This window comes from Pavona decussata, unplaced genomic scaffold, assembly GCF_977016875.1.
Source record: "Pavona decussata unplaced genomic scaffold, jaPavDecu1.1 SCAFFOLD_95, whole genome shotgun sequence".
Lineage (NCBI taxonomy): Eukaryota > Metazoa > Cnidaria > Anthozoa > Scleractinia > Agariciidae > Pavona > Pavona decussata.
The window spans coordinates 2,755,755-2,774,886 of NW_028145512.1; the positions used below are offsets into that span (position 1 = coordinate 2,755,755).

A 19,132-nucleotide genomic window follows, 5' to 3' on the forward strand; every position below is an offset into this window, starting at 1 on the left:
TTTCATGATACTTCCGCTTTAAGATGGACCTTATGTCTTTCAGTGCACTATCACCATTTCCACAGAGCTGTTTAACTTCACGATACCAATCGCGGGGGCGCATGTCCTTTAAGTCATGCACCTTGTTGTCATAATAAATCGCCCCACGCCTTTTCCTTTTACGATTTACTTTGTTCCTAGGCAATTTGAATAGGAACGTGTCACCAGATGCAAAGGGTTGCTGTCTTTTCTGAACAAGTTGTTTTAGATCAGCATTTATCCAGGGTCTGTCTATTTGGTGAACTTTTACAGATCGCAAAGGCATAATTGTGTCAAGACCATAATTTGTTCTCTTTTATTACTATCATCATCATCATCATTATTATTATTATTATTATTATTATTTAAAGTGACACATCTTTAACAAGTTACACGTATCACAAATTACAAATTACAACGACAAAGTACTCTGTTATGGCTACTCATATTACAATATACATTGCTAATTTACACGAGGTGTTACTTACATACATTAGGAAAAACAAAACAAACAAAAAAAGTTAATTGTATGGGGATGGGGGAGTAGGAACGATTTCTGATCTTATATTAATACAATAAAAAAACTTAGTTTGTAAAGTTAATGAGAAGCATAATCACGTTACTAGTATTTTTTCGGTGTTAAATTACCAATTTTCAACTTTGTATTTATAATTGATTCTAGTAATAAATTCGTTTAGTACAAGTAAACTGTTCTTTAGTTTACTTACACACACGTAGAATTTCATGAAGAAGAGGGTGTAATTTAATTTTCTCACTAGCTTCATTTATGTTGGGTGCCTTAAGGTGGCGAAAAGCGTTTCCTTTGTATCTGGTTGTATTTGTATCTGTATCTATATGAACACTCCCTCATATTCGGTTCAACTTTATAATTTCCTTTCAAACGTACCCAGCCCCTCAAGAATTTCCAGTGACCGTCTCTAGATGACACATTCATTTCCTGTAACAACACAACGACGGTTTAAGTTTGTGTGGAACAGCTTTCTTTTTCATTTGCAACTTGGCCTGTGTATGATGTCAAGTGAAATATTCATTTTCAGAAGGGCTATCTTTCTTAAATAAATAAATTCCATCTTGATTTTGAAATTCACCCAATAAAAAGAAAATGGATGGTATAGTAATTTTTCCATAGCTTATCATAACAAGCTGGCTGTAGAGTATAACTAAATACATTTGCTATGTACAATAAAGTTGTCTTTTTTTACCACTCAGCTCTCTCAAAATATTAGTAAATAACTAGAGTAGAAAGCAGTAATGATAACACCGAATGACCAGTCAGATTCCACTCTGATAACCAGTAGTAAGCATCAAATAATGGCCTGCACCTTGTTCTAGCACTGGCTACCCACACATTTTGAGGGAGCTAATGGCTTCAACACATTCCATTTGATCTCACATTGATCACATTCCATTTCAGCTAGGAAAAATCAGTACACTGAAAAAACTGTCACTTAGCACTGTTTTTGTTTAGTGGGCAGGAGCGACTGGATGTGTGTTGATGACTTGTAGGGCCACAGCGAAATTTCTTTCCACTAACTATTGTTGCTCCATCATGTCCAAGCATGTGTTTTGCATCTCGAACCAAACTGGGGTCCTTTTCTGCATCTCCCTCTACATCTCCTCCTGCATCCCCTTCACCATAGGTGTGAATTACCGCCTGCCGTTTAACCCATTTGTTACGCTCCTCCTGGTCTTCAGCACAGGCAGATTTGTCAGATATCTCCTTTCTTTTTGCCTTATCTGTTTTCCTTTTGGCCACCAATGTCATTCTCTCTTCCGTGGCTTTCCTTAAAGCCCGGACAACCTCGGGGAGCACAGGCAGCTTCAAACAGTCATTTAGGTCAACAACCCAATGGCACTTGTCCTCAGTTTTCAAAACACCATGTCATGTTTCCTTGACAAAGACTGCAGTTTGTGGAGGTTACGTAATGCAACCTGGTAGAATTGAATAACAATAGTAATCATAAGTAATTGTTTTTTTTTTACAAAATCACATTACTTACATTACTTACAGTACAGGCTATATATATCACTAGACAATACAGTATTCTACCTACAATACAATGCTTACTGGTTACTTACGCTATTGAACAAAACAGGACTCTACTTTCAATTCAGTACATGGTGCCTTAAACATAACAGTAACTAGATTACTTACAACTGCGGGTTACACGCTACTAAAAACAGGAAAGCAGTGAGAAAAGGACGAATTTAAATTAATTTTAAATTTCCCATTTTTAAACTTTCCATTGCAAGATTAGCACTGACTTCAATTCTAGAATATTTGGAGGTTTTTCTAACATTTTCCATGAGTAGTAATATTACTGAGTTTGTACAGTAAGGATCTGGAATTTTCGCGTTACTTTTGAGTTTGTATGCGAGGGTGGATCATAGTCTTTAAATAGGTACTGTAGTTTACATGGAGTAGAATTTACTTTGTGCTTATTATTAAACCATGTTAAGGCTTCTTGAAAGAGTTTTTGGCCTGCAGGGCACTCCAGAAATGCATTTTCCAAGGAATCAGCTGAATTACAGAAAAAACACTCCTCATTATCTGCTATTTTAAATCGTTTGAGCTCTTTTTTGGTCACTTAAATACCGTGTAACATTTTAAAGGAGAATTGTCTCAGTTTGTTGTTAGTAGACAGGCGAGGTATATTTTTAAATAATTTTTGCCATTTACATTCTATATCAGGGTATTGTCTACCCCAAGATTTTATGGCTGTTGGTATAACTTCTGCTTTTTCTTAAAAGAGATGATAATAGTCTTTACATTTCATTTCAGAAAGTTGAATCGATTTGTCCTTAGATAAGTCAAATATATCACAATCATCAAGAATAAAGTTCATAGGCCTGGGTGTAGAAGCTGGCTTTGATTTGAGGTTTGGCAATTTAGAGACTCCTAGAGTTTTAGCTAGCAGGGTTCTTCCCATGAGTGTAAAGTCGCGAGACAACCAGATATTTAATTTAGTTTCCATCTTTTGAATTTTTAGAAAAAAATTCAAATCGTTATTTTTGTCTCTATCGTTTGAAAGATAGGTTCCTAAAGTCTTAATTGGGTCCGCTGGAACATCTACCTCTAAGGGTTTAGTTTTGTTGTTTTTCAAAGAGTCTATCCACATAGCCTTTGTCTTTTTGCTGTTTAGCTTTAGACCTGAAATTTCACCAAAGCTCCCCAAAACTGACATACTTTCACCTGATGACATCGTGTCCTTACATATTAATGTAGTGTTGTCAGCGAACTGGCTTAGCTTAGCTTCAATGGAATTAGGTAGTTCAAGACCTGTTATTTCCGGATTTTGTCGTATATTTTGTGCAAGAACTTCTACACTTAGAACGAATAATAGAGGGTTCAGCGGGCATCCTTGCCTTACACCCCTTGATACTCGAAAATAATTAGTCATTTATCCGCCGTTTATAGCTCTGCTTTCAACATCCGTATAGAGTACTGAAATCCATTTTTGAATGTTCGGGCCAAAATTGAAGAATCTGATGGATAAAAGGCCATTCTAATGTATCAAAGGCTTTTTCGAATTCTATAAAGAGTAGTATTCCTGGGACTTTGTTTAATTCGGTAAATTCCATAAGGTCATTTAAAAGCCTCACATTTTGACCGATGTATCGTTCTTTTACGAACCCTGTTTGGTCCGAATGGATCAATTTGGGCATCTTTGTCTCTATTCTTTTTGCAATGGCTCTAGCCAATATTTTATAGTCGACATTAAGCAATGTTATTAGACGCCAGTTGCTTAAAATCATAAGATTGTTTTCATCTTTTGGTATTAGCGAAATAATTCCTCTTCTCTGAGATATAGACAGTTTGCCTGTTTGAAAGGCCTCGTTCAAAGAGTCGAGGAGGTTCCTCCATAGCAATTCGAAGAAGCTTTCATAAAATTCTTTCGTGAAACCATCATCACCTGGAGTTTTGTCAGGTTGGAAACCTTTTAAGGCATTCACTAGTTCATCTTTCGTCAGTTCTTACTTAAAGTTCGCTGGCTTCGTCTTGAGCTAGTTTTGAATTTTGTAAATCAGAGGAGAAGCGGGCAAAGTTGTCGTCAAAATTGTCGTTCTCGTCTTGTGGGATTCTAGCAGTCAGGAAGTTTTTGTAATAGTTTTCTATTTCTTCATTTATCATGCTTAAATCCGTGCTTATTTTTCCATCTAATGTTTTAAGCTGGGTTATAATCTTTTTCTCATAATTCCGTTTTTCCAAGTTAAAAAAGTATTTCGTTGGTTTTTCTGAATCCATCTTATTTTTGATCTGAACATCGCCTCCTTTCCCTTTGTATGATAAATCTCGGACAGTTCTTTTTTAAGGTTCTCGTACTCCGTTAGAATATCATCGTCTAGATTTTGATTATTACAAATTTCCTTATCTAGCTCTTCTAACTTACGCTGGATGGCTGTTTCACGGTTTCTTAAATTGAACTTTTTCTTCTTGGAGAAGACAATTGTCATACTTCTTACTTCCATTTTTCCTAATTCCCAATACAGTTGACGGCTTTCAATTTCTTTGTATTTCTCTTGAATAGAAGAGTAATTGTTTTTAATTAAATTTATATATCCGTCGTCTTTCAGTAGTGTGTTGTTAAATTTCCATGTACCCGGTCCACATTTAAATGTTTGATCAATTTCAAGGCTAAGAAAGACAGCTTTATGATCGGGAGCAATTGAGGATCATGTTTCTGTTTTCTTTACCTGGTTGATTAATTGTTTTGCAATTATGAAGTAATCTATTCTAGACTTTAATTTTTGACTCTCAGTTTCATAAGTATATGTTTTTGTGTTTGGGTGAAGTGTTCTGTAAACATCAACCAAGTTAAGTTCCGCCATCAAACTGACTAAACCATTCCTATAAACTGTTTCTTTCCATGGAAGGCCACCACTTTTATCTAGGTGGCTAAGTGTTGTAATCCAATCTCCTACCATAATGACTCTAGAAACACAGGTTTTAGTTCCCAAAAGGTGGGTAATTTTTTGTAGAAACAGAATTTGCAGGCGGTAATCCGCTGGTGCATAAATATTGGCTAATGATAATTCGTCTGTTGTTAATTTCAAATTAGCAAAAATAGACCGCCCTTCTTCATCACTTTCTATGGTTTCTAAGGGAAAGCTGTTTGGTTTCACTAATATACATACACCTCTAGAGTGCTCTGAGCCGTGAGAAAATAATATCTGTCCACCCCATTCAGCACGCCAAATAATTTTGTCTTCTGTCTTTGAGAATGTTTCTTGAAGGCAAAAAATTGAAGCTTTTTGTTTTTTCAGATAACAGAATATAGCTCTTCTTTTTTTCTGCTTTACGAAGGCCATGCACATTCAGTGACAAAATCTTCAAGTTAGACATTGTTTGTACAAAACAGTAAGAGACGAAATTCAAGCATAAATTGAGCTAAAGGAAATTAGCCCCCCCCCTCCCCAAAAAAAAAAGGAAACCACACGAACTACAAAATAATTGACACTAAACTAAGGCTAAAAACAAAAGGACACTAACGCTTAAAGTACTCTTCTGGGATTTATCCGCGTTCGTCCGAAAGTGAAAAACACGCTTAAATAAATAAAATAAAATAAAATAAAATAAATAGGAATTTCAGTGGAATCCACGGAGTGGCTCCTCTCTCCACTGTTTCCAGGTCGAATTGGAATTTGGAAATGTTGGTTTTTGTGGAGCGAGGAAAACCAGAGTACCCGGAGAAAAACCCTCGGAGCAGGGACGAGAACCAACAACAAACTCAACCCACATATGACGCCGAGACCGGGAATCGAACCCGGGCCGCATTGGTGGGAGGCGAGTGCTCCCACCACTGCGCCATCCCTGCTCCCACAAAATGCTAAACCTCCATTCGTCATAGAAACAAATGAAGCAAAATGTTTAATAATATCAGTTTTGTAACATGATCGACGATCGAGAGGAAGAGAAAGATAAAGGCTGCGGGCGTAATAAACCAAGCTTTAGCAACATCTGAAGTATAAACTAACCACGTAATCTACTAAGGTCCCCCTCACGTTTAATTTGAATTGCAGAACTGCCTTCAGGGTCTGTTTTCACATATATAAGTAAATATAAATAAACAGAGAGAGATTCTCTGAATAAAAGCATGTTTTTTTCATAGAGTGTCACATGACAACTATAATTGTTTGAGAAATTGACAAGAGATTTTGAACCGATCACACTGAGCGTAGCAATGCAACTTTCAACATCACCTGAAACCAAGCACTCTGTGCTGCAGTCCCTACAATTTTGCTGTGCACCACCAGGCTCACGGTGTATGTGGTGAGGTTGGGTGTTCTGTGCCCGAGGGCAACATGATTTGAGATTCCTAGGATGTGGATGTGTTTTTATATATATATCACCGAATTTGCCTCAGTGTTGTAATCCTCGTGCGCTCACTGGAAGTGACAGATATTTTCTCTGCTTTTTGAAACAGCATCACAAATTGCATGTTACTCAATACTGGCCGCACCAATGGAACAATAATTGCACTATTCGAATAAAAACTTGACATGGCATGTTTCTTTCTTAGCGAATAATCAGTTGCATTGCAAGTGGTTTCTTTTCTGGCAAACTGGGGATAATTTGATTACTATACTGAACTGGGACCAAAAATCGGAATGCAACTCAGAGATAACGTGGTGCAAAAAAATGATTCTTCAGTCAGAAGTATGAAATGCTGGAATAGTATGTATATTACCTGCACAAACTCTGGTCCTTTGCTCTGAGGAGGGGTAGAACAGAAAAATGTGCTTTGCACAAAGTTGGACTGTCCCCGTCCCAGTTCTGGATGGATTACTGATTCTGCATCCTTGGCACGTAATTCACACTCTGAGTGGTAGGCCAAATGGTGGAATTCACATTTCAGTACTAACTTGGTGGCATAGGGTTTTCCCTCCCAGGTTATTCCAGTATCCTCATCAATGCTTTTTCCACAGGAGCAAACTGTTGCTGGATGGGAGTTGCATTCACCTCTCTCCCACTTGTGTTCATCTTTGCAGTGATGTTCCCCTAGGGCCCTCATATGTGCAGCGTACTTCTGGGGATCCTTGCACTGTTGCAGACAGCAAAAGTGGTTAATATGAGCATTCTGAATAAATGCATCGCCGAGACATCCACATGTCTTGCTGTGACACTTGCACAAGCATTTTGCTGACTAAGCATCACGAAATTTTTATTTCAGTCTGTCAACCTGTCCAGAAGAAAAGGTTTTCAGTTTGCCACATCCTTCAGGTCTGCCCACATGACCACCACACTTGAAGACTCTTTTGGACACAGTCCCATAAATTTTCTCCACTGACTTCTGAGAACCCGAATTTCTGTCTTGCTACACAACAGCTATGTCGCAGCCCTCATCCTTTGCATGCTGGTAGCAGTCTTCGCCAAGCTCCCCTTCTATCGACTTTGATGTCCCCAGACACAACTCCTCCTCTGAATCCCCATGCATGCACTTGTGGCCAAACCACAGAAGACCGCCAGAGAGGTAATTCTTGATTATAAATGAACCGTTCTTGCTGAAGTGCCCCCGTGTGTGCCACACTCTATCATTTGTCACCACTGCCCATTTCCAACGACCAAGCACTCCATCATTAATTTGTTTCATGTTCGCGTTTTCCTCCTCACACATTTCATTCAGAATCTCAGAGGTTTCAGGATATATCAGTTTGACAACTTCATAATATCGGTTCTTTGATATTCCATGTATGCGAAGATATCCATTCAAAGTTCTTTGAAATTTGGCAACGCCATGTCCAAATACAATGAATGCCATGGCAAGGGCTAGCCCAACAACAGTTCTCCTTGAGGATTCTACTATCGACGACCCTTGGAATGTGACATTCCGCAATTGACAACCATTGCAGGCAAATGTGATGCTGATTGTACCCCCCAAAGCCCAGTGTCTCCAATTTACAAGGCACCAGCTTTCCTAAAAAAAAAGCATTCTTCAGAACAATAGCAATGTCATGACAAAATAAAAGAAACTTTCTTGAAAACTACAGAAAGTATGGTCACTTCTGTCTAACTCACTTGCATGTGTTAGAAGCCTTTGTATAATGGGGCATATCACAATGAGAGCTATTGTTATTCAATAACATGCAAATAAGTGGCCCTAAATTCTGTTGTTGCTCCACATTTCTTATGCAAAAGAAAAGAGATGCTTTGGGGAACAGAAGAAAATTACTTCTTTTAAATTTGGTTTCACAGGTTTTGAAAAATACTCCCTCTGCACATGGCTTCCTAACCTGTAACATCACTAAAAAAATCTAACTTGCACAAAGTTTGTTGTCTGATTACATTCGCTTCCTAAAGTCAATCAATTTCAAGCTAATTTGCCAATGCTGAGGAAATTGAACCTGAATGAAAGTTCTCTTTCCCCATCTGATTGTGGTCCAATCTCATTTGTGTCCCATACTTTCTCGCAATTCTTGCTTCCCCACCCCACAAAAATTGATATCCCACCCAGACTGGCAACTGAAGTTCCCGCTCCCGGTTCTAGCTCAAATCCCAAATCCAGCCTTCACAGTAAGTGAAATCACGAATCCTGCCAAACCTATTGGGACCCTCTTATTTATACATTTGTCACGAAAATGCCAAGGAATGTACCAGGATTAATTTGATATGTTTACTTTATCAAAATATGAAGGCATTTCAGGGTGATGCAATACAACCCAAGAAAATAGCCTAAGTCAAGTTTACATTTTCCTGATACCAAAAACAATTACCAGAAAAACATTTGTCTACACTGGCGTAAGGGCATCATTATAATGGAGAAACGTCCTCTCAACAAACCAGACTTCACTTAGTTCAATTAACTGCCAAAATTGTGCAGGCCGATTACATGGCTCAGGACTAGCGAGATCTTTATGTCATCTATGGACAATAATTTTCAAAAAAGATCCAATGTAAAGAGTTGTACACACCATTGCAAGTCGGTGTCGAAGTTTTATTGATGTCCCTGATGGAAGATGTGATTTGTGTAGATTCACAAACAGCAAATTGCCGCTCCACTTCGACTGCTTTGACTGCTGAAACGTCTTGCTTAGCAATTTTGCGAGATAGGCCTGGCTGTGGCTCAAACTCAGGATCTCTTGCATCCATTAAGGACGGTGCCTACTATTGTTACTGCGCATACTGTGCATGGCGAGATATTCGGGTTTCCTATAGGTGGTGCCTACTAATACCGGGATATTTTTGCACGGTTTAAAACTATGCGGAGAAAGCAGAACTTACCAAATGCTTTTGAAATCTCAAAAGAAAATTGGGGGTAACCAGGCATTTTTCAGGGATAATTAAACTTCAATTTAGGAAAAAATCCCTTACATTGCTTTATATTTTGGCGCTTTTTTGAGATATTATTGCTTAATTATCTCTGAAAAATGCGTGGCTACCCCCAATTTTCTTTTTGGATTCCAATAGGCCTTGCTAAGATGTGCTTTTCTTGCATAGTCATAAACCGCACAAAAATACTTCTGTATTAGTAGGCACCGTCCTTAATTTCCTGAAAACTCAGATGAATTATTCGAACAAAAGTTCATTTTCCGTTTCACCAGCATTTCTTTTACTTTAGCTGTCCTGTGGTATAGCATGAGCTTCAAAGCATCATGATGGTCGTATGAGTGCGTCTCTACTTCCCAGTTTGTTGGAACTGTGATATCACTTCGGGAACTGACTCCAACTCCTCTTGCACGCGCTCCTTGTCTACCTCGCTCTTGTTGGAGTCGTTTTGGGCATTATATTCCGATCACATTGTGTCTCTCATCTCACGTGTGTATCAAAAAAGAGTCTGCGCAGTTGGAGTCACACAATAACCATGGCCTAGCAGCCAAACAACAAAATGGCGCTGGGGTATAGTGGGGATCAAAACAAAGGTCCTTTTAACAACTGTAGCCCCTAGGGAGGGTAAAACTGTTCAAAATGGCGGAGAGATATGACCCTTCGATCGGCTGAAAGGAAAATTGCGCATTTTTCTACGAGAATCTCAGTACATAGTGATTTCCATTTTTTTCAATTGTGTTTTTATTCAAAACTACGATAGACATAGAAGTGAAATTTGGCAAATTCCCTCGTCTCAAGGTACTGAACAAACACTTGCTTGCAAACTGAGCTACACCAAATATTCATGAAATCCTTGACATCCATCATCTCAATTACAGATTTTGTGAAACCTTTATTACTACTCCTTTAATGTTTTGCAAGCTAGCAATTATGCCCCTTGTTGTTCTTGATATGTAGCTTTTGAAAAACTTACGGCAACTTTATTACATTTTGTAAAAAATCACAATTTTAGGAGTTTATGTACAGCGGGGGGCACCCCCACCATCTTCGTAATTAAAGGTATCAGGGTTGCAGTTCTATCAGAATATGAGATCTGAATAGTCCTTACAGCTACTGAAAAAGTTTGAAAGTGATCACTGTTTTTCCTCTTGAATTTTGTCATTCAAAACTGCTTTCCAAAATTCACAAAATCGCCCAGTGCTACTACCTTAAGAGGGCTGTGGAACCTTGCTGCTATGAGGTTGCTTATGACATATTATTTAATAGACAACTGATGATATGGAAGTACTTGAGAACAGCTGCAAAATATTTCAAAATAATGAGCAGCCTTACACTCGATCAGAATACAATACGTCACCTACTACAATGTTGTTTTTAGAAGATGGTACGATAACATCCAAGAAACATATAAAGTCGCAAAGGCAGCTTAAAGGATCATTGGAGACAGTTCATCTCCAGACACAAAATTGAAGACTTGATACAGCTGATTGGAGACTTTATTGGACTGGTTAGTTACATTTAAATGAATCATAAAGAAGCCAAAATAGTTCTCTGCACCGCGAATTAGGATGATATTGAGAATTATTTCAGCCTCCAGAGAAGCAGAATTTCTGGTAGGGAAGTTACAGTCGAACAGTATGTGGAAGGCAATTCAACCTTAGAAAAGGGTTTTCTTATCACGGTCGAAAAACAAGACATCAATTTAAACTCATTCATTGGTTCATACTCGAAAGCAGTAACACCAAACTATGTTGCTTTACCCTTGAAAAAGAAGAAAAATGTTCTTGAGAGAAAGCAAGAAAAGAAATGGAGCCCAAATGTAATTTGGTCTATCACTCTGAATAAATTTCACACGAAAAAAGGTGAAGAGTAACTCTACAGACAAGTCCAACAAGGCCTTGATTACATAAATGTAAAATCCTCTATTGTCATAACTGGATATGCCCAGGCGTTAGTCAGTGCTCTTCGCAAGAACCAAAACAAAGAAGGTTTGATAAGCTTTTTAAAGTTATTTAATAACAAGTTGAGGTGTGAGCATTTCTTCCATGGAAACTGGAATAAAAAAATACCTTAATGAATGCCTGCACGCTTCTACTGGAAGATCGGGAAATGAAAATTGTATGGCACTCTCTTACGAAAGATCACCATGTCTCATGAAAATGAAGATGATCTAAAGGCTCTAACAATGGAGCTCCATCAAATTTTACGTGAAAACTTCAGTAAAACTAGATGTGTGACAACCTTGTTCCAGTCATCGGCACAAGTAAAGCTGAATTTCACATTTTAAAACAAGAATCAACAACTTTTTGGAAATGAATTTAACTATAAAAGTTAAAATCGTCTTACCTTTCAAAAACCAGAAATCAGCAAACACGGTAAGACACCAACTTTGTGATCTCAGCCGAAAGATTGATACTGATATCCATGCAGTCTTCACAAGTCAGAAGATCAAGGGAAAAATCAACCAAAGGGACATAAACCTCTAATTATGAAGCAACAAAATGTTGCTTATTATTTTAAGTTTGGCGTGTGTGATGCAGACTATGTTGGCTTCATGAGTCGACACTTACATCAACGTGTGGAGGAACACAAGCGACCAATTATTGGCAATCACGTAAAGGATGAACATGGAAAGGATCCAGAGACCATTGCAAGCAACTTTAAAATCTTAAAAAAAGTGCTAGAACAAACTCGTCTGCTTGATCTTCAGGATGTTTTTTATTCACGAACTAAAGCTGAAACTGAATAAACAATGGACTCGATCCATGCAAAGCTATTTGTTTAATTATTTCACTTTTAAATACCTTTTGTTGTTTGTAGCGTTCCTTTGTTATCATTCACGCTATTATTTTCTTGTATTGTTTCAATGTAGATATCTTGGAGCTTTTATTTAGTTTCTTAGTAGTCCTTTCATAATTGCATATAAGCACATGCTAATTTTACTTCTTACCTTGAACTTGAAAATGACCATTGGATGGTTGAAGCGTCATTCTTTTTGAACGTTAACTTTTAAAGTTAAAAATAAAAATAAAGTAAAATAAGCATGTCTTAATCGGCGCCTTCTGCAGTTTCATTGTCAATGTCCACATTCTTGATATCACGTTGAATTTTTCTGTACCGCCCTAGAACCTCTTAAGACAGACGAGTGCAGATCTCAATAGTGCAAATGAAATTCAGCTTTTAATCCATGACATGGTTTTGGCATGTTGCTCTCCTTTCTTGATAGTATTCAGCTCTGCCGACTCATGAGTCATACGGACCTGTATTGATTTGCCTAGGTGACTGCCAATACAGTTCTAGTCAAAGACCCACATTTCACCCTTGCTCACCATGGAGTCTCCAGAAGCTCAGTGGTTAGAGCACCGACTAGATCACAGAGGGTCGTAGGTTCAAATCCTATATAGAGCTCGGATTTTTTCTCTGTGTCCACTTGGTGCAAAAACTTATTATGTGTTATTTCTACAAAAGAGAAACTTAAAGGGCAAGTTCCAGGTTTTTTTACCCTTTTTTTTCTTAGCTTTCTTGGAAGTAGTTTTGAGTACTGACCAATAAAAAATAAAAAGATTTTTTCGGGAACCGATCCCTTCCTCAATATTTGAGGAAAAACAATCGATATTTCTTGCGTGACCCATAACGCTTGAAATTCTGTCACGCCATAAGATGACGTCACAGGTGTGTACTTGCAGTCATCTCCAGGCTTCAAACAGTGAGGTTTTATTCTGTTTGAAGATGCCTTCATCTTCTGCTGGGGACGGTGGGAAAAGGAAAAGAGAACCAGGCAAACGTTGCGTTGTCATCTATTGTAATAACACAAATGATAATGGAGTCAGTTTGCATCAGTTTCCTACGGACGAAAAAATACGCCAGAAGTGGATTGAGTTTGTTGTTAGAAAGCGAGACCCAAAATTGTGGACGCCGGGCAGTGGTCACATTTGCAGTGACCATTTTGAAAAAAACGATTTTGAAAATTATTATGCGAAAATGAGCGGCTTGTGTTCGAAGTTGCTGTTACGGAAAGAGGCCGTACCGTCTATTCAGCCAACTCGACCAGACACTTCGACTGACTCCCTGCAACAGCAACCGGAGATAGATTTCAGAAAAAAAGAAATGCCGTTCTACCTCACCAAAGACAGCTACAACTCAAAGCTCGCGCAGGAAGAGCGACGCTCTTACAAAACTCCGTGCACACAGGGTAAGCAGTGATACTTCCTTGGTTATGGTAATGGTCTTTTGGTTTGTTTGTAATTTTCAGCGTAAAAACTTTGGACCGAGTTGTTACAGTAATACTATTTTAATTTATTTTTCACTCAGTCGCTACAAGCAGCACTGCAGGTTGTCGATGAAAACTCTACATCTACGAGGGAGCTCAAAGAGAACGAGAGCGCAAACGGCGGCTCATCAATACATGTTGTCGAGAAAGTACCGAATGTTTGCACGAAGGCTACTCAGAAGAGTTATAAGGGACCTTCAAGGAGAAGTAAAGGTAATTTCATTGCAATGTTTAATTCTAAACTCCTGTGCGAGGCAAGACGAATGAAATAAACAGTTTTATGCATCATGAAAAATTGTAAATAACCTAGTTGAAGTTGATGTTTCTAAAGAACTTATACCACTTACGAGGCACTTTAGAAATAGTCAAGCCAAATCCTTTAGAATTCCCTACGAAAAGAAAACCTATCTTCAATACAGCTTTTTACTTAGACTGAACTATAAAGCAGCTGTGGAACAGTTTGCCCGCCACATTAGCCACAGCCCCAAGTCTAATGTTTTTAAGAGTGGGGTTTGTGAGCTGAAACTAGAACCTTACGAACCTGACCGAATCCGAGCATAATAAAACCTTAGCTTGTAGAGAGGGAATGCTTGTAATAATTATGGTAAATGTAAATGTAAAAAATGTTGGGTTGTTTATATTCTCAAGACGATAATCTAAACTTTGACTTACACCGTAGCTTTTATGGAATAAATAAATAAATGAGTCGAAGTATGCTAACAAAAATGTAATACTTACTTTCAGCCGTACAGGTTTCCCAAGCCACTATATTTAAAGATGCAAGCGTTCAGTGTAATTTGCAAAAATTGAAGCGTGTTCACGCTGATGGAATACAGTTACCTGTAGATGAAAATGCTGAGCAGCCGGAAAGTGATGACAATGATTATGAGAGTGATGGCAGCTATCATGGCTCAGACAGCGAGGAGATCGAACTAGGCGCAAGAGAGAAGAGTTCCGCGTAAGAAAATTCTTGACATTTGTAAAGTTTAACGGCGAGTCGGAGACTCGGTGCTCAAATAGATTTCGTGATTTTTGTGACGCTTGGAAAGGGTTTCAAAAGGTTGCAAAGGGCTCAATGGGTTTTCTTCCGTTAAAGTGTTATCCCAAGGGCATTAAGTTTTTCCAAACGGTATCCAACCAAATTATTTAGTCTGATGTATACGTACCGCTCTGAAATGGAGCAGGATTTTGCTGCCAGAACAGAATACTCTATTTTTTACAAGTATTTGAATTTCTTTTGGCCTCGCACAGTTTAATGATTCAAACCCTCTTAAACTGGGCTTGAAAAGGGTTTTATACTGAACTTTAGCTCAAATCACAGGTTATGTATTGAACTCAAAATAGAATATTCATCCTTTCATTTCCAGAGGAGAAGGCAGTTCCACTTTTGAGAATGAACAAAAGTTTATTGTGTTTCAAAGTTGTCTTTTGGAGCTATTCAAAGTTTGTCCAGTATGTTCTGGTGAGGCACAAGCCTACATCAAACAAGTACAGGCCACCCTTGTTACTATACATCAGTGGTGCTTGGACCCGGATTGCCAATTTCAAAGAACTTGGTTCAATGAGCCATTTGTGAGGAGCATGCCAGTTTGCAATCTGTTAATGTCAGCCAGCATTCTGATGTCAGGTACAGTAATATATTATTGCCTCTATGGAGCTTTTTCAATAATTATTTAGTACGAGTCTCACAAAAGGAATATTAATATTCTGATGCTTTTTCTTGCCAGTCTTATTGATAGTATTTACATGTAGTCACAAACTTATCCACAGGATACTCTTAACCCATTTTACAATAAATTGTGTTAAATTAGAGGGATGACACACTTTAAGGAGGGAATTCTTGAGAACCTGGCCTAGTGAATGTACTAGAACCATTTGATGGTAAAACCAGATTTTTGAAGGGGTTTTTAAACACCACATTTATTTATAACATGAACAGGTTGTTCTACAGCAAAGGCTTTGAGGCTGTTTAAGTTTCTAAATGTAGCTTGCATTTCAAAGACAACATTTTATCGCCATGCTGGCAGCTACATTCAGCCATTAGTTATAAAGGAATGGAGAGATCAACAGAAGGATCTCCTTGACAAGATGGCCAAAAGGAAGGATGGTGTAATACTCACTGGAGATGGGAGATGTGATTCACCTGGATACTCAGCAAAGTTTGGATCCTACACTGTTATTGAACAACAAATAAACCGAGTATTGGATTTTCAACTGGTACAGGTTGGTGTAGAAATGTCAGATATTCACTGGACCAGTGCAAGAAAATGATTATCCTGTTTGAATCTTTCACATGCTGTTTTGAGTCTAATAAAATCAATTGAGTGATTTGTCCAAAAAAAGTGCAAGTTTACTGGCGCATGCTTTAAAATGCAGTCACGTTAAAAGTATCTTTTATTTCCTGTTGTTATATATTTTTTTTTTACCAAAGAATCAGTACGAGAGAACATATAGTGTACTCATAGAGATGTTGTAGTGGTTCAGCTAGATAATGAGAATGATACTAGACAAGTGAAAATAAAAGCCAACTGGTTTAACACCAAAAACAAAATTAAACCACACCATGTACATTACATACAACAATAATTCTCCCAATTTGTGATTGATAACATTTGTGGAAATGGTAATGACAATTACAATTAGGTGACTGCCAGTAATCAATAATAATAATTATTGATTGCTGGAAATAATTTATTGCCTTGATATTCTTAAACGTGATTTTATCAAGTTCTCCCAATCCATAAAAAAACGTATATTCAAGACCAACAAGAAGAATTTGTATGCTAACTATATGTGGTTTGGCTCATCCAATATTTATTTCAAGAGTAATAAGGTAAAGAACAGTTCCTGGATGGAACTAGAGGGCCTCAAGAGGACTGTCACAACCCTGAAAGATGCAGGACTCTCCATCAAGACACTAATTACTGACCGTCATAAACAGATTGGCTCCTATGTAAAGAAAGAATTGCCTGACACCAAGCACTACCATGACATCTGGCATGTAGCCAAAGGTAGAGAGCACAATAGGGTGTAGCCTGTGTGTACATATAGTGTGGTACACCTCACCATATAACAAACCCTATGTTAAATTGATTGCTTTAATAACAACTGCACTGCAAATTTTTCTTACGGTAATTGTTTTCAATTTCATGTAATATTCAGTATCACACAATAAAATTTGTACAGTTTGTTTTCTGGAGTAAACAAAGTAATGTATGTTTCTGAATGTTCGTTTCTCATTTACTAAAACAATTAATGAATAGGAAAGAAATTTGTAGTCAGTTTTGTAAATGAAAAATTTCCCATATTCCATTTCCCATATGGCCATATCTGTGCTGTGCTGGAGGAAAGTTTGTTTTTTGAAATGGTACCTAAATGCATACTTTTATTTTATTTAATCTACTATGCAGGCCTTGGCAAGAAAATTGATGCCCTCGGAAAGAAGTCTGACTGTCGGGATGTTTCAGAATGGAGAAAGTCAATTGTAAACCACATGTATTGGTGTGCCGCCTCAACACCAGATGGAGATGGTGAAGTCATGAAAGCCAAATGGCAAATTGTGGCTTTACATGCACAAAACATCGATAAAAATCCCAACAGTGCCCTGCACCCAGAGTGTGGCCATGGTACTCTAGAAGGCGACAGTTGTGACAGATTGTGGCTTGAGAGAGGTTTGCAACAGACTTGACAACAGACATGACAACATTAACAGGCCATTTAAATCCTCACTTGTCCTCCCTGATCTTTAGATTTTTCTTATCATGTATGTTTTGAGAAAGGATGTTTTCTGTTACTTAATGCAATCTCTCCACTTCTTCTAGCATTCATGAATCCTTTTCAAAACAAGGTAAACAGCAAATAATAATTTAACGAATTTTTTTATTGACTCAAACAATTAATAATGTTGTAAGACTCTTTTGTAACTTCTTGATCTCTTGGTAATCAAGGTTCACCTGCAGCAGTCCAGTTGGAAGAACTCTTGCTCTCAGAACATGTTTTGAAGGATGTAAGCAAGCTATCTCCCAAGTATCAAACATCAACACTGGAAGCAAAGCACAGCTGAGATATCCAATTTGTGCCAAAGAGTAGAGCTTTCTGTTACTGGGGAATGTTTACAAGGTGTGTTGTGCATGCTGGCCAACATTCATTTTGAGAAAATATTGGAAATATAATTACATGTATATTTTTATCTCAAACTAAACAAAACTAAAACTGAACATCCAAGCAAACCAGTTTTGCTTTCATTTATAAGGACTTTTTTTAACCAACACAGGCTTTGTTTATCTGCCATGCATTACAACGAGAATGCTGATAGACTACAAGCTGTAACAGTAAATGGACAGCCATGCTATTCTATTCGATTTCCTAAGGCCAAAAAGGGAGGTCACTCTGTCAGAGCTGAAAAGACAAGACCTACTTACAGTAAGTTCTAATATCATTTTATTATATAAATACCAATGAAATACCAGGTGAGCTTTCACGCAAAAACATGATATCTTCACATAAGAAAACCACATGTTATCTTCACATGGGAAAAGATCACGGTTGCTATGGCTACATGATACATCGCACCTTTCGCAGCAAAACAAAATGTTAAAGTGAAATGGTTTGGCATTTCATTGGTGTCTATATAATAAACAGAACATTATGTAACCCCTTGGAGATACAAATTTTCTCTTCTCATGTTGAAAAATATTTCACTCGTTCGCTGGGCTCATTCGTTGAATATTTTTTAACACTCTAAGAGAAATTTCATATCTCCACGCGGCCATGTAATATCCTCTATTTCTGTAACTCTAGCTACATGTAGATGGCACATGTACTTGTAAGTAACCCATCTAGTTAGTGCAGATCAACATGTCTATTCTTGTGAATTCTTTCTCTTTTCCAGACTACTGCATCAACAGCATTGCAAAGCTATTAACCTGTTACAAACAAGGCCCCCGAATACTCCGTCAATTCATGGAGAATTTGAAAGCAAACACTCCACCACCACTGTCAGCTGAAATCCAAGAACGACCTGACAAGAATGATGCTGTAGAGCATTTTATGACAAGATATGCTAAAAATGATCTTGTTCATTACCAATGACATTGTTTGTACTTTCCCAGTCACTGAGATAGTCCATTTTAAGACACCTGTAAATGTTATGCAATCTGTGATTCAAATTAGTATGTTTATGCAGTGTTACATGTACAGTGAAAGTGCACTGGGCTCATTTGAATTTATATTACCTTCTTGAAAGAGCAGAAATTTTGAGCAAATACAAGTATTATTAAGTTTATGAACTTTGTTGCTGTTGCTAGACTACCGCTCAGACATTAGCTCAAAGGTATTGGAAATATGAAAACTTAAGGTTAACTTGAACAATGTTTGTACAAATATCTGCAAAATAAAGGTTTATAAGCTAGTATCCCATGTGCAAGCTTTCTTTCTTCTTGTGTTGGGGGAGAGAGAATGTCTACCAGCTGTTCCCATGTCAAAGTGGTACATGTATACTTACAGCAAGGAGCCTAAAATTGTCACCACCTTTAATTTATTCACATTTTTGTGCAGAT

At 37.7% G+C, this 19,132-nt stretch overlaps 1 protein-coding gene across 1 annotated transcript; it reads left to right on the forward strand.

Moving 5' to 3' along the window:
* Positions 1-12,964: 12,964 nt before the first annotated feature.
* Positions 12,965-17,986, forward strand: LOC146473143 (uncharacterized). Its single transcript, XM_085118905.1, has 9 exons — positions 12,965-13,496; positions 13,590-13,787; positions 14,319-14,532; positions 14,942-15,201; positions 15,514-15,797; positions 16,399-16,585; positions 16,985-17,245; positions 17,522-17,693; positions 17,848-17,986. The coding sequence occupies exons 1-8, from the start codon at positions 12,965-12,967 to the stop codon at positions 17,635-17,637; spliced, it is 2,052 nt and encodes a 683-aa protein (XP_084975031.1). The 3' UTR covers positions 17,638-17,693; positions 17,848-17,986.
* The last annotated feature ends 1,146 nt before the right edge of the window (positions 17,987-19,132 follow it).

Coding starts and splice junctions, on each gene's coding strand:
- LOC146473143 (XM_085118905.1), top strand. CDS start 12,965: ATGACGTCACAGGTGTGTACTTGCAGTCATCTCCAGGCTTCAAACAGT. Junction 14,533..14,941: donor GCAAGAGAGAAGAGTTCCGC/GTAAGAAAATTC, acceptor TTTCATTTCCAG/AGGAGAAGGCAGTTCCACTT. Junction 16,586..16,984: donor CATCTGGCATGTAGCCAAAG/GTAGAGAGCACA, acceptor TCTACTATGCAG/GCCTTGGCAAGAAAATTGAT.